The following is a 15,734-nucleotide window of genomic DNA, read 5'->3' as shown; positions in this document are numbered from 1 at the left end:
AGTGACGTCACGCCCAAGTTCCGGTTCCTCCTCGGTCGTTGCGCTGCCGTATCTCCTGTAACCCTGTGGTACACGTGCGTGCGCCAGGTGGGCGCTGCGGTAGCATGGACGCTTTGGATCGAGTTGTGTAAGTGCAGTGGGTTCTTTCCCCGGGTAACGTTGGGGAGAAGGGCCTCTGTAGCGGGACGGAGGAGTAACGCCTCTGCCTCCCGTTTCTCCTGGCCGCCCACGCTCCTTCTTCACACCCGTTGCGACTCCGTGCGGATGTATCCACTGGTTTGGGTTTCCGTCTGTTGGGACGGCCTGCGGGGAGACGGAGAGCAGGGAAGGCCGTGTGTGGGAGCCGCGGCGTGGAGGTGGCACCGAGGCGTTGGCCGCTTTTATCCTAGACAATAAGAAGTGTCTCGGCTTCCGCAGAAGTGAGAGGAAGGTGAGAGAGGTGTTCTGGGCACAGAACACCTGAGTGAGGTGCTCTGAGCACAGGCCTGGGAATGTGACAGATTTAGGTGACAGTCCGGGCCCGTCCACGTAAAGCTATGCGACTGGGACATTTAGTCCCCCTAAGTCTCAGTTTACTCTGTAAAATAGCGTTCATAATAGTCGTACTTCATAGAACTGTGAGGAATATTTGCGAGAATATATGTAAAGGCTTTGCGGCAGCACGTAGAGATGCTCATTAGCTTTTTTCTTTTTCCCAAACTTGTACACTTTTCTGAGTTATCCTTGGGTAATGTCTGCTTTATATTAGTCCAGAAAATGTTTATCGATCTCATAAATAGTTCTGCTGTTATTTGTTATGGATTTCTTGCGTTTTACCTGGGTTAACATGTAATCAAAAGGACAAATTATTCTTTTGGTCATTAAATCAGCGATTTTTGCACATGTGCTGAATATTCCTCTGCAGGTGCGGGGACCGCAAAAATGAGTAAGACTAGTTTACTGTCTCATTGTGGGACAAACAGCTAATAAAACGTACAAGGTGTTATTTGCATTAGTTGCTGGTTAGTCAGAAGTAATAAAGCACATGGAATATAGAACATATAGCACTTTTATTGGGTTAGAGACACACTAAATCTCTCCTGGTTTGACTTAAAAAGTACTGTGTATCTTTATCAACCAGTAAATGATTAGAAGCTTTAAATGTGCTTGACATTTTATCTGGTGAATTTTTAAAGTCTGCATGGTAAAGTAAGTTTGTGCATATTCTGTTTTGCTTTTACTTCACAAAGTGTCCGTGGGACTGGAAGGAGGGAGGGTCATAGTTATTTAAGAGAAGAGGAATTATTTCAGTAGATGGCAGAGAACTGTTGGAAAATCAAGATTCTCACTGTAGTGTAAGCAGAGGTGAACAGAGTGTATAAAAACATTCTACTCCTGCTGTAACATCATACAATCAGAATAATGGATTTGTTTTCCCTTCATATCTTGCAGAGTGATTGGTCTAGGTTAGTTTTTTTTTTTTTAATGCCTTTTGTATTTATTTTTTAATTTTTTGGCTGCATTGGGTCTTCGTTGCTGCGTGCAGGCTTTCTCTAGTTGTGGCGAGCGGGGGCTACTCTTCGTTGCAGTGCGCGGGCTTCTCGTTGCAGTGGCTTCTCTTAGTTGCAGAGCACAGGCTCTAGGTGTGCAGGCTTCAGTAGTTGTGGCACGCGGGCTCAGTAGTTGTGGCTCGTGGGCTCTAGAACGCATGCTCAGGAGTTGTGGTGCACGGGCTTAGTTGCTCCGCGGCATGTGGGATCTTCCCGGACCAGGGCTCTTACCCGTGTCCCCTGCATTGGCAGGCAGATTCTTAACCACTGTGCCACCAGGGAAGTTCTCTTTTTTTAAATAAAAGGTTTAGAAAACAGTAATAAAAGAATGCTGGGAATATAAAAATGGGAATCTTTTTAAAGACCATATCTAATAAAATTAACACTTACTTAACAGTAAGAGCTGAATATCTTTTACTAATATTCCCCTAAAAAGTGAGATTTTGTTTAGTGGTGGAATCCTAACTGATAAATGTCATGTAATGTCTCTGTTGATTTTTAAGAATTTGCACATAAGTCATGGTTTTGTAATATGAGGAACATGTTTTAAGTTGTTATGAATTGTGATTTTTCCGAATAGAAAGCCCAAAACAAAAAGAGCCAAGAGATTCCTTGAGAAAAGAGAACCGAAACTCAGTGAAAATATTAAAAATGCTATGCTGATTAAAGGGGGCAATGCAAGTTCAACAGTGACACAAGTACTTAGAGATGTGGTACGTATATATATACTTACTTTTTAAATGGTGTTGAAATCATTTTAGGAAATTTTTAGCATACTAGTTGGACTGCCTGAGAAATACATAGATAAGTTTGGCTTGCTTTAAGAAATGCTAGCCTTAGAGAAAAGCTAACGTCTCACCAAGGCCCTGACTACTGGTTTTCCTTACAGCAGCTAGTTCCCTTAGTAAATTTCACCTGATTTCAATTACTAGCATTTGATTTACTCACATTTCAGGAACATATCTAATTTGTAAAACGAGGTAACTGCATATTACTATCTATTCTTTCAACAATACCAACTACTGTGCTAGGTGCTAGGGATTAATAGTTACGTAAGACATAGTCTTTCCCTTCAGTGAGCTTAGTGAGGAAGACAGACAAGTAAAAGTTAACAGCATTGTGAATGAAGTGCTGTGCTGGAGGTACACACAGGATAGGATGGGAGGCTGAGTTAAAATCCCACGGGGGTTGCCACACACAGGATGGGCTTCCTAGAGATGACACTTAAGCATCATTTTGAAGGAGGAGTTGGAACAAGAAGGAGAAAAGGAAGCGGAAGAGAAGGGCTTCCAAGGCTGAGGAAAAAGCTTGTGCAAAAGGGCATGTGAATGAGCATGATGCATTTGGGGAACTGCAGAATTGGGGATGGCTAAAGGAGAGTGGGCTAGATGAAGCTAGAATTTAAGGAAATGAAGGGAATCATTTAAATTGGATAGAATATTGAAAGGGCATAGAAATTTTTAATTAGGAAAGTCCCAGCTAAGAATACTAAGCTCGTGTTGCATGTTATAAGTGATCAAAAGGGAGCCATGCAGAAGATAGCAGAATAGGATTCAGGGACCAGGATAATCTTGTATAATGACTGTTATCATGCTTGATTTTTACCTCTGCTTTTCAGAATGTGCTTTGTTTTGAAAGCTATAAATTATGTTTTACAGTATGCACTGAAGAAACCATATGGAGTTCTGTATAAAAAGTAAGTCATGATTTCTTTTATTTCACTTATTAAATTATATTGTTTCATTATAAAAGTAACAACCAACCACTTTATGGGAGATTTAGAAAAATATTTTGGTTAAAAAATACTACAGTTCCTTACATACGTAGCTATGAGTATTTTTATTTAATTTATTTATTTTAAAATATTTATTTATTTGGCTGCGCTGGGTCTTTGGTTGCGGCGTGCGGGATCTAGTTCCCTGACTAGGGATCGAACCCTGACCCCCTGCATTGGGAGCACGGAGTCTTAACTGCTGAACCACCAAGGAAGTCCTGCTATGAGTATTTAAAATTTGTTTGTTTCCTGTCTGTGTTTTCATTTGTACTGAATATCCTTACAGAGTTGTAATCATAGCATTATGTATTATTTTTAAATAGTAATAGACTTACAGAAAAGTTACAAAAATAGTAGCGTTCCCATATACCCTCTCCCAGCATCTCTTAATGTTATAACTTCCATAACCATAATACAGTTGTCAAAAGTAAGAAATGGACATTGGTACAGTAATGTTAATTAAATCATAGGCTTGATTTGGTTTGCACCAGTTTTTCCTTTTTCTTTTTTTATAAATTTATTTTATTTATTTATTTTTGTCTGTGTTGGGTCTTTGTTGCTGCGCACAGGCTTTCTCTAGTTGCAGTGAGCAGGGGCTACCCTTCGTTGCAGTGCGTGGGCTTCTCATTACGGTGGCTTCTCTCATTGTGGAGCACGGGCTCTAGGCGCGTGGGTTTCAGTAGTTGCGGCATGCAGGCTCAGTAGTTGTGGCTCACGGGCTCTAGAGCACAGGCTCAGTAGTTGTGGCGCATGGGCTTAGTTGCTCCGTGGCATGTGGGATCTTTCCGGACCAGGGCTCAAACCCATGTACCCTGCATTGGCAGACGGATTCTTAACCACTGCGCCACCAGGGAAGCCCCAGTTTTTTCATTAATATCCTTTTTCTCTTCCAGGATCCCAAATGTGTTCAGTTGTCGTGTCTCCTTAGTCTCCTCCAGTTTGTTACAGTTCCTCAATCTTTCCTTGTCTTTGATGACCTTGAAACTTCTGATGAGTGTTCGTCAGTTATTTTGTAAAATATCCTTCAGTTTACACTTGTCTTAAGTTTCTCATGAGTGGATTGAGATTATGCATTATGGGCAGGAGTACCACAAAAGTGATGTGCCTTTTTCAATAAATCATACCAGGGAGTACATGATGTCTTATTACTGTTGTTGTTAACCTTGGTTAAAGTGGTGTCTGCTGAGTGTCTCCACTGTAAAGTTTCTATTTTCCCCTTTGTAATTAACAAACTTTTAGAGGAGATACTTAGAGACTATGCAAATAAGCCTATTTCTCCTCAAACTTTTGTGTATTCATTTTAGCATTCATCAGTGGATCTTGTCTACAACAGTGATTACTGTGGTGTTCTAGTAGTGGTTTTCAATTTCTCTCATTCCCTCTGCGTTTATTAATTGGAATTCTGTAAGGAGAATCTGTCCCTTTTCCTCCATTTAATTACTTATTTATGTCAGTGTGGACTTACAGATATTTATTATGTTCTTTGGGGTTGTAATCCAGTGCTGTCATGATTTATTTATTTAATTTTTGGCTGTGTTTGGTCTTCGTTGCTGCGCGCGGGCTTTCACTAGTTGTGGCGAGCAGGGGCTACCCTTTGTTGCGGTGCGTGGGCTTCTCATTGCGGTGCTTGTCTTTGTTGCGGAGCAGGGGCTCTAGGCTCATGGGCTTCAGTAGTTGTGGCACGCACGCTCAGTAGTTGTGGCACATGGGCTTAGTTGCTCCGCGGCATGTGGGATCTTCCCGTACCAGGGCTCCAACCCTTGTCCCCTGCATTGGCAGGCAGATTCTTAACCACTGTGCCACCCGGGAAGTCCTGTCATGATTTATTTTGTTGCATAAATTGTTCTCCATTTGGCCATTGGGATCTCTGTCAGGTTGGCTTTTCAAAGTGCCCCCTGTGTTTGAGCACTTCCTTTCTGGCACCACAAGATGCTCTGGGTTCATCTTGTAGTTTTCATTGCCACGGCCTTGGAATCAGCCCTGATTCCATATATTGGAGACTGATAATTTAGAAACAGATCTATGCTCAGTTGCTACTGGAGTGTCATTGTCTCTAGGTCCTCTCAGCAGACAGAGTTTGAAAATAAATATTATGTACATTAACCTATGCATGTATGCATGTCTATATTTGTTTATATTTATTTATATATTAAAAAACCCTGAGTTGATACTGATACTTCCTAAAAATTCATGAGTGCATACTAGTGCTTCCAATTCCAGTCGAATACCAGAGACTTCATTCCAGCCTTTCTCCTTTTCTTCTTTGTATCTTCTATCTTCTGACAGTATGAAACCTTGCTTTTGTTATATTTACTTATTTGTGTAATTCTAGTAGTTTCAGAATTTCTAACCTTATAAGAAACAATTTTACTAACTAGAGTATGGAATTTATGTGCAGTTCTTTTTGTCTTTAACCTCACAACGTGCAGTAAAAATATTGTTTTCCAGTGTAAGTCAGGTTAGGTTATTTTTGCCCCTTCAGTGTGATTGTGTTATTCATTTATACTATAGTTAAGGTCATTTATTACAGTCTGTATTCTATTTTGGGTTTTCTATCACTTCCTGGTTTTTTTTTTTTTTTTTTGCGGTACATGGGCCTCCCACTGCTGTGGCCTCTCTCGTTGCGGAGCACAGGCTCCGGACACGCAGGCCCAGTAGCCATGGCTCACGGGCCCAGCCGCTCCGTGGCACGCAGGATCCTCCCGGACCGGGGCACGAACCCGCGTCCCCTGCATCTGCAGGCGGACTCTCAACCACTGCGCCACCAGGGAAGCCCCCTGGTGGTTTTTTTAATTTATGTATGTAAAATTTAGTGTTTGTGGTGTATACTTTCATGGGTTTTGACAAATACATTGAGTTGTGTCTGCCACTGCAGTCATGGTACAGAAACAGTTTCATTATTCTGACAATTCTTTTGTGCCTTTTTCATTTGTCTTGTAAGCATTTTTCTACTGATAGGTGTCCTTTATATATTATTTTTAATGCTAGTATAATGCCTATTAAATGGTTATACTAAAATTTACTTAACTGTTCCTTAACTTGAGGAAATTTTGATTTTCTTTTTTGTTGTTGTTGTTCTTATAAATAATGCTAAAATGGCCATTTTTTCACAAATGAGTTCTTCTTTTGTATTGGTTCCTACGTGAGATTTCTAGACGTGAGATTACTGGGTATAGCTTCATGCCCAATCTAGCATATTAACAGTAGTGCTTTTTGAGAAGTTTGGCAGAGTAAAATGTACGAGTTTCATGGGTCACTACCTACTTTTGGTTTGTTTTTTAAAATTAAGAAGTGAAAATGACATTTTGTTTAAACTTGCATTTTCCCTATGTTTCCAACAGGTCATATTTGCCTATTTGTGAATTGCTGTTAGCTGTTAATCATAAATGCTGCAGTAATTTTTCCTGATTTGTTTGTGTTGCATCATTTTTTTAAATACATTTTTTGTTTTTTACTGATTAAAAAAGTAATATATATTTATCTTAGATAGTTGGGATAAGAGTAAATAATCACCCATAGATAAGCACTATGTATATTTTCTCCTCATGCAGTTTTATATCTATATATCTTTGAACAAAATTGAGATCATGTGTATATGATTTTATTTCTCTTTAAATTCATAAAAATTATGAACTGCTTTATACTTTACTTACATGACTAAAAATCCAAAAATATACAGTGAAAATATAAACACACACTCTTCCCAGAACAGCCACTGTCATTAGTTTCTTATATGTCTTAACAGAATTTCTTTATGCATATTTAAGCAAATAAAAATACATAATCTTATTTTTCTCCCTTTTGCATGAAAGATAGCATTCTGCGTTTCTCTACCCACTGTTTCTCCATCTCCACTACTACTATTCCTGGTCCAACCCACCATTTTTTTCTTTCTCTCCTGGATTACTGTGATAGCTCCTTACTAACCCCTTCACTCTTGCTGTGGTACATTCCATCCGTATATAGCAGACAGAGCAGTCCTTTAAAAAGAACATTTGGGGCTTCCCTGGTGGCGCAGTTGTTGAGAGTCCGCCTGCTGATGCAGGGGACACAGGTTCGTGCCCCGGTCTGGGAAGATCCCACATGCCGCAGAGCGGCTGGGCCCGTGAGCCATGGCCACTGAGCCTGGGCGTCCGGAGCCTGTGCTCCACAGTGGGAGAGGCCACAACAGTGAGAGGCCCGTGTACCGCAAAAAAAAAAAAAAAGAACATTTGGGGCTTCCCTGGTGGCACCGTGGTTAAGAATACGCCTGCCAATGCAGGGGACATGGGTTCGAGCCCTGGTCCGGGAGGATCCCACATGCCACAGAGCAGCTGGGCCCGTATGCCACAGCTACTGAGCCTGCATTCTGGAGCCCGTGAGCCACAACTACTGAGCCCACGCTCCAGAGCTACTGAAGCCTGCACACCTAGAGCCCGTGCTCTGCAACAAGAAAAGCCACCACAATGAGAAGCCCGCGCACTGCAACGAAGAGTAGCCCCTGCTCACCGCAACTAGAGAAAGCCCGGGAAAAGCAACGAAGACCCAACGCAGCCAAAAATAAATAAATAAAATAAGTAAATTAAAAAAAAAAAAAAAGAACACTTGAATCCAATCATATCACTGTCTTGCCTAAAACCCCCCAGTGCTTCCTGTTACTCTTTTAATAACTTACGTTCCTTACCTTGACCAACAAGGCCCTACATATTCTGGGCCGAGTCTACATCTTTGACCTCATACCCCACCGTTAACCCTTTGTTCACTAAGCTCCAGTGACATTTGTCGTCTGTTTCTTGAATAGTCTAAGCTTGTTTCCATCTCGGAATCTTTTCTTATTCTGTTTCCTTTTCCTGGAATACTCTTAACCTCAAAACTTTTCCATGGCTAACTCCTCATTTATCAGGTCTCAGCTCAAATAATCATTTTCCATTCTTCACACTAACACAGTGCCCTGTTTTATTTTTGTCACAACAGATATTACTTTTTGAAATTGTTCATTTTTCCTCTAAAATGTAAGCTCCATGAAAGCAAGGATCTTGTTTGACATGGTATTATGGTATCCCTAGCTCCTAGAACAGTGCCTGGCACATAATAGGCACTAAATAAATATTTGAATGAATAAATATTCTTCTAGCTTCTTTTTTTTGATCATCTGAATATAAAATTATCTTAATATTTATTGCTATGGATGAATTATTAAGATTATTAAAATTAGGGTAACTTTTTTTAATATTAGGAAAAATATTACAAGACCGTTTGAGGATCAGACATCATTGGTAAGTAGAATCTTTCTGATTTAAGAAGGCATATAAGTGATTATTCAAACTAATTCATTTAATTTAATAGTACTCCTAATTTATGATTTTGAATTAGAAATCATCCTATGTGAGGGAATTTTAATGCAGAATGCAGGGGAAATAAGACTTTTATACTTTCAAAAAGATGACTATAGAGCTTACATTTCACTGAATGTTACGTATTCACTGCTTGCAAGTATATTGATAGAATTTTTAAAAATTGAATTACATTTTAAGTGCATAATTAATGGATTGTCAAAAGGAAGCTTGTTATGGATCTTTTTATAGAGCAAGTTTGATTTAAAAAAATTTTACTTTTCTTTTTTTGAGTGTTTTTAGAACAAGAAACACTACCCAAATGATTACTAACAATTGTCAGTTGCTTTACTAGAGTTAATCAAATTCCCGTTTGAGTGTATTAGCAATCAAAACTAAATGAAAAAGTCTAGTGAATGAAATCAGAAGATAAAAGGTGGTATATAATAAATGGAGAATGATGAGTGGACTCTGAGTATGTGATGATATTAGTTTCTTACTAAAGAAAATCTTAAGGGAATACGTGGATTAAACTATTTAAGTTGACTTAAAAAAAATCAGAACGTGATTATGTTCTCTTGACAGGACCGCCATTGCTTGTTCTTTTAGTTAGTGAATTTAAAAGAAAAAATGTTTGAAAAGAATCTCAATAACTAATTAGAAAACTGAAATTGAGCATCTTATCCTAATTTGGCAACTAACTGCAGTGAAAATTATATTAAGAAAATATTGTCAAAATAAACATTTTTTTTAATAAAATTGCTTTTATCATAGTCTTGGGTTTTTCACCGTCATTTTTGAAGAGATCATGAAAGTAAAAATGGAGGGTCTAACCCAGAAATCTCTCTCTTCCACACGTGACTTATCCAGGGCTGATTTTGTTTTGTGACACCATGGTGCTTTCAGTTGAGTGACCACTTTGTAGAAGTGTTATGTTGTAGAATCTGTAGCATTCTGTACTTTTTTTTCAATCCAGTGTCAATACGACAACTTTTCTTATACTTAAAATTGTGGCATTTCCTCTCTTTGATCTCCCACTTCCAGAGACAGGAGATATTTCATTGGCTGTAATAAATCTCAGACCACTAGAGCTCAAAATGACTGTGGAAACAGTGATCATGTTGGAAATTTGGTTGAATTCCTCCTCCTGACTGCCCATCCCCCAATAGCACATTTCTTACACTGTAATCTTGGAACTGTGCTTAGTACAAGAGTTAGCAAATATACCTCCTGTGGGCTAAATCCCTGTTTCTGTGAGGACCACAAGCTAAGAATGGTTTTTACATTTTTAAAGTTTTTTTTTTTTACACCATATAAAAAGTCTAAAATATATACTATCTAGTCTTTTGAAGATAATTTGTCTACTCTTGCTGTAGAATTTTAAGAAAAAGCGGACTTTATGGAGAAGGATGACAGATGAGTACTATATATATGTGAAAGGTAGTTTATGGAAAGCTTTGGGCTGTTAACATGAGAATGTAAAAAAAAATTTTTTTTAAGAAAGGATTTTCATTGATTTGGACATTTAAAAAACATTTCTGAACACATGCTTTGTGCCAGACACAGTGTAAGTTGCTTTCCCATATGACGTGTCACGTGGCCCTTGCAGATTTTTTCAGGAAGTGTTATTGTCTTTGATTTACACATGATAAAAGTAATTCTCAGAAAGGCTGACCAGATCCCATAGCAATTGGCAAAGCCAGAATTCTTGGACTTTCTGACTCTGTATCCTCTACATAGGGAGTGGATAGGCAAGTAGGTAGTTGTTTGTTCCTATTTGCTTCTGCTTAAACACTGGAATGAATGATAACCAAACGAGGGGCCCATACCTCAGGGGGTCTTGCACTCAATAAAGAAAAGTTGAGGACCGTGGTTGCTTCGAATGTTCTTTAACATTTTTGTCATTAATTTAGGAAGCTTTTCCAACTATGCTAGAACTAGACAAGAACACATTCACTCTAATTTTTGTGCTAAGATTGGGAATCTCAATAAACTGAATCAAAGTATGTAGGATATAAAGTATAGGCAGTAGTGTAGAAGGAGCTGTCCAGGATTGAAACCCCATAATTGTGTTTCCATCCCTCTCAAATCTGTAATAGAAGTCAATTTTTTTTTTTTTTTTTTTTGCGGTACTTGGGCCTCTCACTGTTGTGGCCTCTCCCACTGCGGAGCACAGGCTCTGGATGCGCAGGCTTAGCGGCCATGGCTCACGGGCCCAGCTGCTCCGCGGCATGTGGGATCTTCCCAGACCGGGGCACGAACCTGTGTCCCCTGCATTGGCAGGTGGACTCTCAACCACTGCGCCACCAGGGGAGCCCTCACATCTTTTTTATTCATTCATCTGTTGATGGACCTTTAAGTTGCTTGGCTATTGTAAACAGGGCTGCAGTGAACATTGGGGTGCATTTGAATTATAGTTTTGTCTGGGTATATGCCCAGGAGTGGGATTGCTCGTTCATATGGCAACCCTATTTTTATTTTTTAAGGAACCTCCATACTGTTTTCCATAGTGGCTGCACTTAGATTCCCACCAACAGTGTAGGTAGGAGGGTTCCCTTTTCTCCACACCCTCTCCAGCATTTGTTACTTGTAGACTTTTTAATGATGGCCATTCTGACTGATGTGAGGTGGTATCTCATTGTAGTTTTAATTTGCGTTTCTCTAATAGTTAGTGATGTTGAGCATCTTCTCATGTGCCTCTTGGCCATTTGTATATCTTCTTTGGAGAAATGTCTATTTAGGTCTTCTGTCCATTGTTTGATCAGGTTGTTTTTTTTGTTTTTTGTTTTTTTTTTTTTCAGGTTGGTTTTTTTGTTATTGACTTGTATGAGCTGTTTGTCTGTTTTGGAAATTAAGCCCTTGTCAGTCTCATTGTTTGCAAATATTTTCTCGAAGTCCGTAGGTTGTCTTTTTGTTTTATTTATGTTGATCAGTTCTAGTAGTTTTTGTGTGGAATCTTTAGGGTTTTCTATATATAGTATTGTGTCATCTGCATATAATGACAGTTTTACCTCTTCCTTTACAATTTGGATACCTTTTATTTCAAAGAGGTACAATTCTTAAGGTTCTTACATTTATGCATTGATTGAAGGACATTTCTTTGGTTTTACAGGAATTTTTTTCAAAGAAGTCAGATTGTTCTTTATTCATGTTTGGCTCCCATAATAAGAAGCGGCCAAATAATCTAGTAATAGGTAAATATCATTTACTTTTTAATACTTTTATTTTATAGAGTCAGTTCTGTGACTCAGATTAATTGATGGTATTGAGGATTCAGGAGTAGCCAGTTAGCACTGAACTAGTTTTTTATTTTCCTTGTGAGTGTGAATAAAATTTATTTTTACCTACCAGTCTTCAGGTAAAGAAGGGGCATGTAAATATCACCCTACCTCAAGTTGTGGAAGTTTTTCAAATATAAAACATATATCCTAAATCAGTATTAGAGTTAGAAAAAGAGAAGTAGCATACTCACACACACAAATTAACCCTTCCCTAATAAATACCTGTATAATGAATACATTTGAAAATAAACCCTTGCCCTGTATTGTGTATTGAGGCTTGGGCTGACATGCTCACTGGCTTAGGTAAAGCCCTTTACCCTCTGTGGGCCTTTATTTACTCTTCTGTAAAGTAAGGGAGTTTGGCTAAGTGATCTTTTAAGATCCTTTCCAGGTCCAAAGTTGCAACAGTACATTCTAGGTAGAGTTGAAAATTTAAGAAAGAAGAGACATGTTTGGGAGGTTTAAGGAGAAAGAAAAGAGGCAGCTGTTAGGACATTTTGAACACGCAGATAAGTAGGTGAATATAAGGCAGCTGTTTGGGAAAAAATAAATGGTTAAAAGAAAATGTATTTTCCTTCTAGGTCGTATGTATGACTACCATGTGCTGGATATGATTGAAGTAGGTATCGAGAAGTTTGTCTCCCTTAAAGATATTAAGGTAAGATACTGATCATAAAAATAAGCATTTTATAACGTTGCTCTTGGGCAATAGTGACATCTTGTGGTGAAGAGTAAAGATACAGACTTAAATAAGAAAGAACTTTGGTTTTATTCTAGTGTGCTCTAAACTAAAAAGCACAATTTCATTTTACCTTTAAAAAGAGAGAGATGTTTACAGCATATAACACATATGTAGGCAGTTAGACTTAGAGTCATTACTAACTTCTTGTCTAGGCCCCATAGTTGAGATGCTCTCCTCTCCCTCTGAATTATCACAGCACCCATTTTATGTAACCTCAGAAATACCACAATTTTCTTTCTTTCTTTCTTTTCTTTCTTTCTTTCTTTCTTTCTCTCTTTCTTTCTTTCTTTCCTTTCTTTCCTTCTTTCTTTCTTCTTTTTCTTCCTTCCTTCCCCTTCCTTCCTTCCTTCCTCTCTTTCTTTCCTCCTTCCTTCCGTCTTAATTGTATTTATTTATTTATTTATGGCCGTGTTGGGTCTTCATTGCTGTGCACAGGCTTTCTCTAATTGCAGCGAGCAGGGGTTCTGCTCTTCATTGCAGTGCGCGGCTTCTCATTGTGGTGGCTTCTCTTGTTGTGGAGCATGAGCTCTAGGTGCGCGAGCTTCAGTAGTTGTGGCATGTGGGCTCAGTAGTTGTGGCTCGCAGGATCTAGAGCACAGGCTCAGTAGTTGCGGTGCACGGGCTTAGTTGCTCCATGGCATGTGGGATCCTCCCGGACCAGGGCTCGAACCCATATCCCGTGAATTGGCAAGCGGATTCTTAACCATTGCGCCACCAGGGAAGTCCCCACAGTTTTCAAAGTGAGCCCTGTTTTAAACCTAGGAAGCTTTGGCTGATCCTACAGTATTTTGGCTGCTGGGAACCAAATTGCTAGCTCACTTTTCCCCTTGAGGACTTGCATCTTTGTGTCTCCTTTGTTTGAATGGAATTATGAAACAGAAAGGCAAGAAAACTGTCCTAATGCAGTTCCTGGATCCAAATTGGGCTTCTGCTCCCTCAGACCTCTGCTCCTGGCTTAATCTAGTCCATCAAATACATTATTTCACTTAAGATCTCTTAGCTACCCTCTAAGGCTGAAATTATTTTCCCTATTATATAGATTTGGTGACTGAGGCCCAGAGGAATTCCACTGGTGACCTGGAGTCATACATACAGTAAATGGTATAATGAAGATTAGGACTGAAGGGCTTTGAAAGAAAGGATATTGAAGTTTGTAATGGAAAGTTACATAATTGTTCTCAGTCTGTGGGTCTTTGTATAGTTGAAAGAATTATAGCAAATATATAATCACTCCTTTTCCCAGCCTCCCCTAAGAAGAGGACATGCCTTCTAGGTTTCCTGTGTGTTTGAAAAAAGGCTCTTACCAGATCCCTACTTGGTTAGCTATACCACCTTCCTCAGGTACAGGGCAGAACAGTGAGGTTGGATTTGGAGGCAGAACACTTGGGTTTGAGGCCTTTCTTGGTCAGTTAGGTAGCATTTGTGACCTGACATTCAGTTACTTCCCTGACCCACAATTGCAATCAAGTATTAAACAGGTATAACAACATCAAACGAGATAATATATGTGAAAATGCTTATCAATGAATTTAATATATTGAAAGGTATTTTGAAAACTGTATAAACTGTGATACTTTATTATGGATGCCATCATTTTATTACAGTTTATTACAGGTTGTCTTTGGGGCTGTGTGTGAATCCCTGGAGATGAGCAGTACCACTGCTGTTAGCATGGTTACCAGTTAGTGGGTGTGAGCAGTGGCTGATGCCTGCATGCCAATCCCTCTGCTCTTTCCACTTCCCTTCCAAAGCAAAGAAATACCCCGTCACTGTGCAGCTTCTAAACTGAACCACAAAATCAGTATCGTTTGGCAGGTGTATTCTTAACAAGAACCATTTAAATTGAGTACTAGATCTTGTGGCTGTGTCGTGCGCGTGAGCGCCGTAGGGCCAGGGAGGCACCAGCTGCCGCGCAGGGCGGAGGCCGAGGCTGCAGCTTGAGGGAGGCCCTGGTCCCTCTGCACCTGTGTATGGCAGAGCTGGTGTGAGACCAAGAGACAGTCCTTCCCAGCCGCCGGGATCATCAAGAGTTTTGGCCGGAACTTTGAGCACACACCGAAATAGTGAGGAGCCAGGTGAAAAGCACAGATGATGGTGCTGAAACGGATTAATAAGGAACTTAGTGATTTGGCCCGTGACCCTCCAGCACAGTGTTTTGCAGGTCCAGTTGGGGATGATATGTTTCATTGGCAAGCCACAATTATGGGACCTAATGACAGCCCATATCAAGGCAGTGTATTCCTTTTGACAGTTCATTTTCCTACAGACTACCCCTTCAAACCACCTAAGGTTGCATTTACAACAAGAATTTGTCATCCAAATATTAACAGTAATGGCAGCATTTGTCTCGATATTCTAAGATCACAGTGTTCTCCTGCTTTAACTATTTCTAAAGTTCTTTTATCCATTTGTTCACTGCTATGTGATCCAAACCCACGTGACCCTCTAGTGCCAGAGATTGCACGGATCTATGAAACAGAGATAAGTACAACAGAATATCTCGGGAATAGACTCAGAAGTATGCCATGTGATGCTACCTTAAAGTCAGAATAACCTGCATTATAGCTGGAATAAACTTTAAATTACTGTTCCTTTTTTGATTTTCTTACCCGGCTGCTCCCCTATCAGAACTCATCTTCTTTAATTTTATTTTTTGTTTACCTCCCTCCATTCATTCACATGCTCATCTGAGAAGACTTAAGTCCTTCCAGCTTTGGACAATAACTGCTTTTAGAAACTGTAAAGTAGTTACAAGAGAACAGTTGCCCAAGATTCAGAATTTTTTAAAAAATGGAGCATGTGTATTATGTGGCCAGTGTCTTCACTCTAACTTGGTTATGAGACTAAAACCATTCCTCACTGCTCTAACACGCTGAAGAATCATCTGAGGGGGAGGGAGGTGGATGCTGAGTTATCACATCAAAGGAAGCAGCATTATTCTAGCAGCATCCATTCATGTGTAAGCCTTCCACTGTTAGAGATTTGAGGTTACATGATATACTTTATGCTCGTAAGTGACGTGGCTGGAAAATTGGTATTGAATTTATAGCATCAGCAGGACAGAAAATGTGATGTATTTTATGCATGTCAACAAAG

At 39.6% G+C, this 15,734-nt stretch overlaps 1 protein-coding gene and 1 pseudogene across 3 annotated transcripts in view; both read left to right on the top strand.

Moving 5' to 3' along the window:
• The window catches only part of RPF2 (ribosome production factor 2 homolog), a 35,551-nt gene continuing 19,817 nt past the window's right edge, over window positions 1-15,734 (top strand). Inside the window, exons 1-6 of one of the 3 annotated variants that reach the window (XM_027088605.1) lie at window positions 1-127; window positions 2,110-2,242; window positions 3,188-3,225; window positions 8,498-8,558; window positions 11,728-11,809; window positions 12,478-12,554. In XM_027088605.1, the coding sequence (XP_026944406.1) occupies window positions 105-127; window positions 2,110-2,242; window positions 3,188-3,225; window positions 8,498-8,558; window positions 11,728-11,809; window positions 12,478-12,554 (414 nt within the window). In that variant the 5' untranslated portion in view covers window positions 1-104. Of the gene's footprint in view, window positions 128-175; window positions 431-2,109; window positions 2,243-3,187; window positions 3,226-8,497; window positions 8,559-11,727; window positions 11,810-12,477; window positions 12,555-15,734 lie in introns of those variants that run through there. The other 2 variants (XM_027088614.1, XM_027088623.1) reach the window with 2 other exon arrangements.
• On the top strand, window positions 14,602-15,169 carry LOC113610473 (ubiquitin-conjugating enzyme E2 D3 pseudogene; annotated as a pseudogene).

The sequence above is a fragment of the Aethalodelphis obliquidens genome, unplaced genomic scaffold (assembly GCF_003676395.1).
Source record: "Aethalodelphis obliquidens isolate GAN/ISIS:26980383/991018 unplaced genomic scaffold, ASM367639v1 scaffold3, whole genome shotgun sequence".
Classification (NCBI taxonomy): domain Eukaryota; kingdom Metazoa; phylum Chordata; class Mammalia; order Artiodactyla; family Delphinidae; genus Aethalodelphis; species Aethalodelphis obliquidens.
The sequence above is the reverse complement of the archived record's forward strand: the minus strand, read 5'-3'. Positions and strand labels throughout refer to the sequence as shown.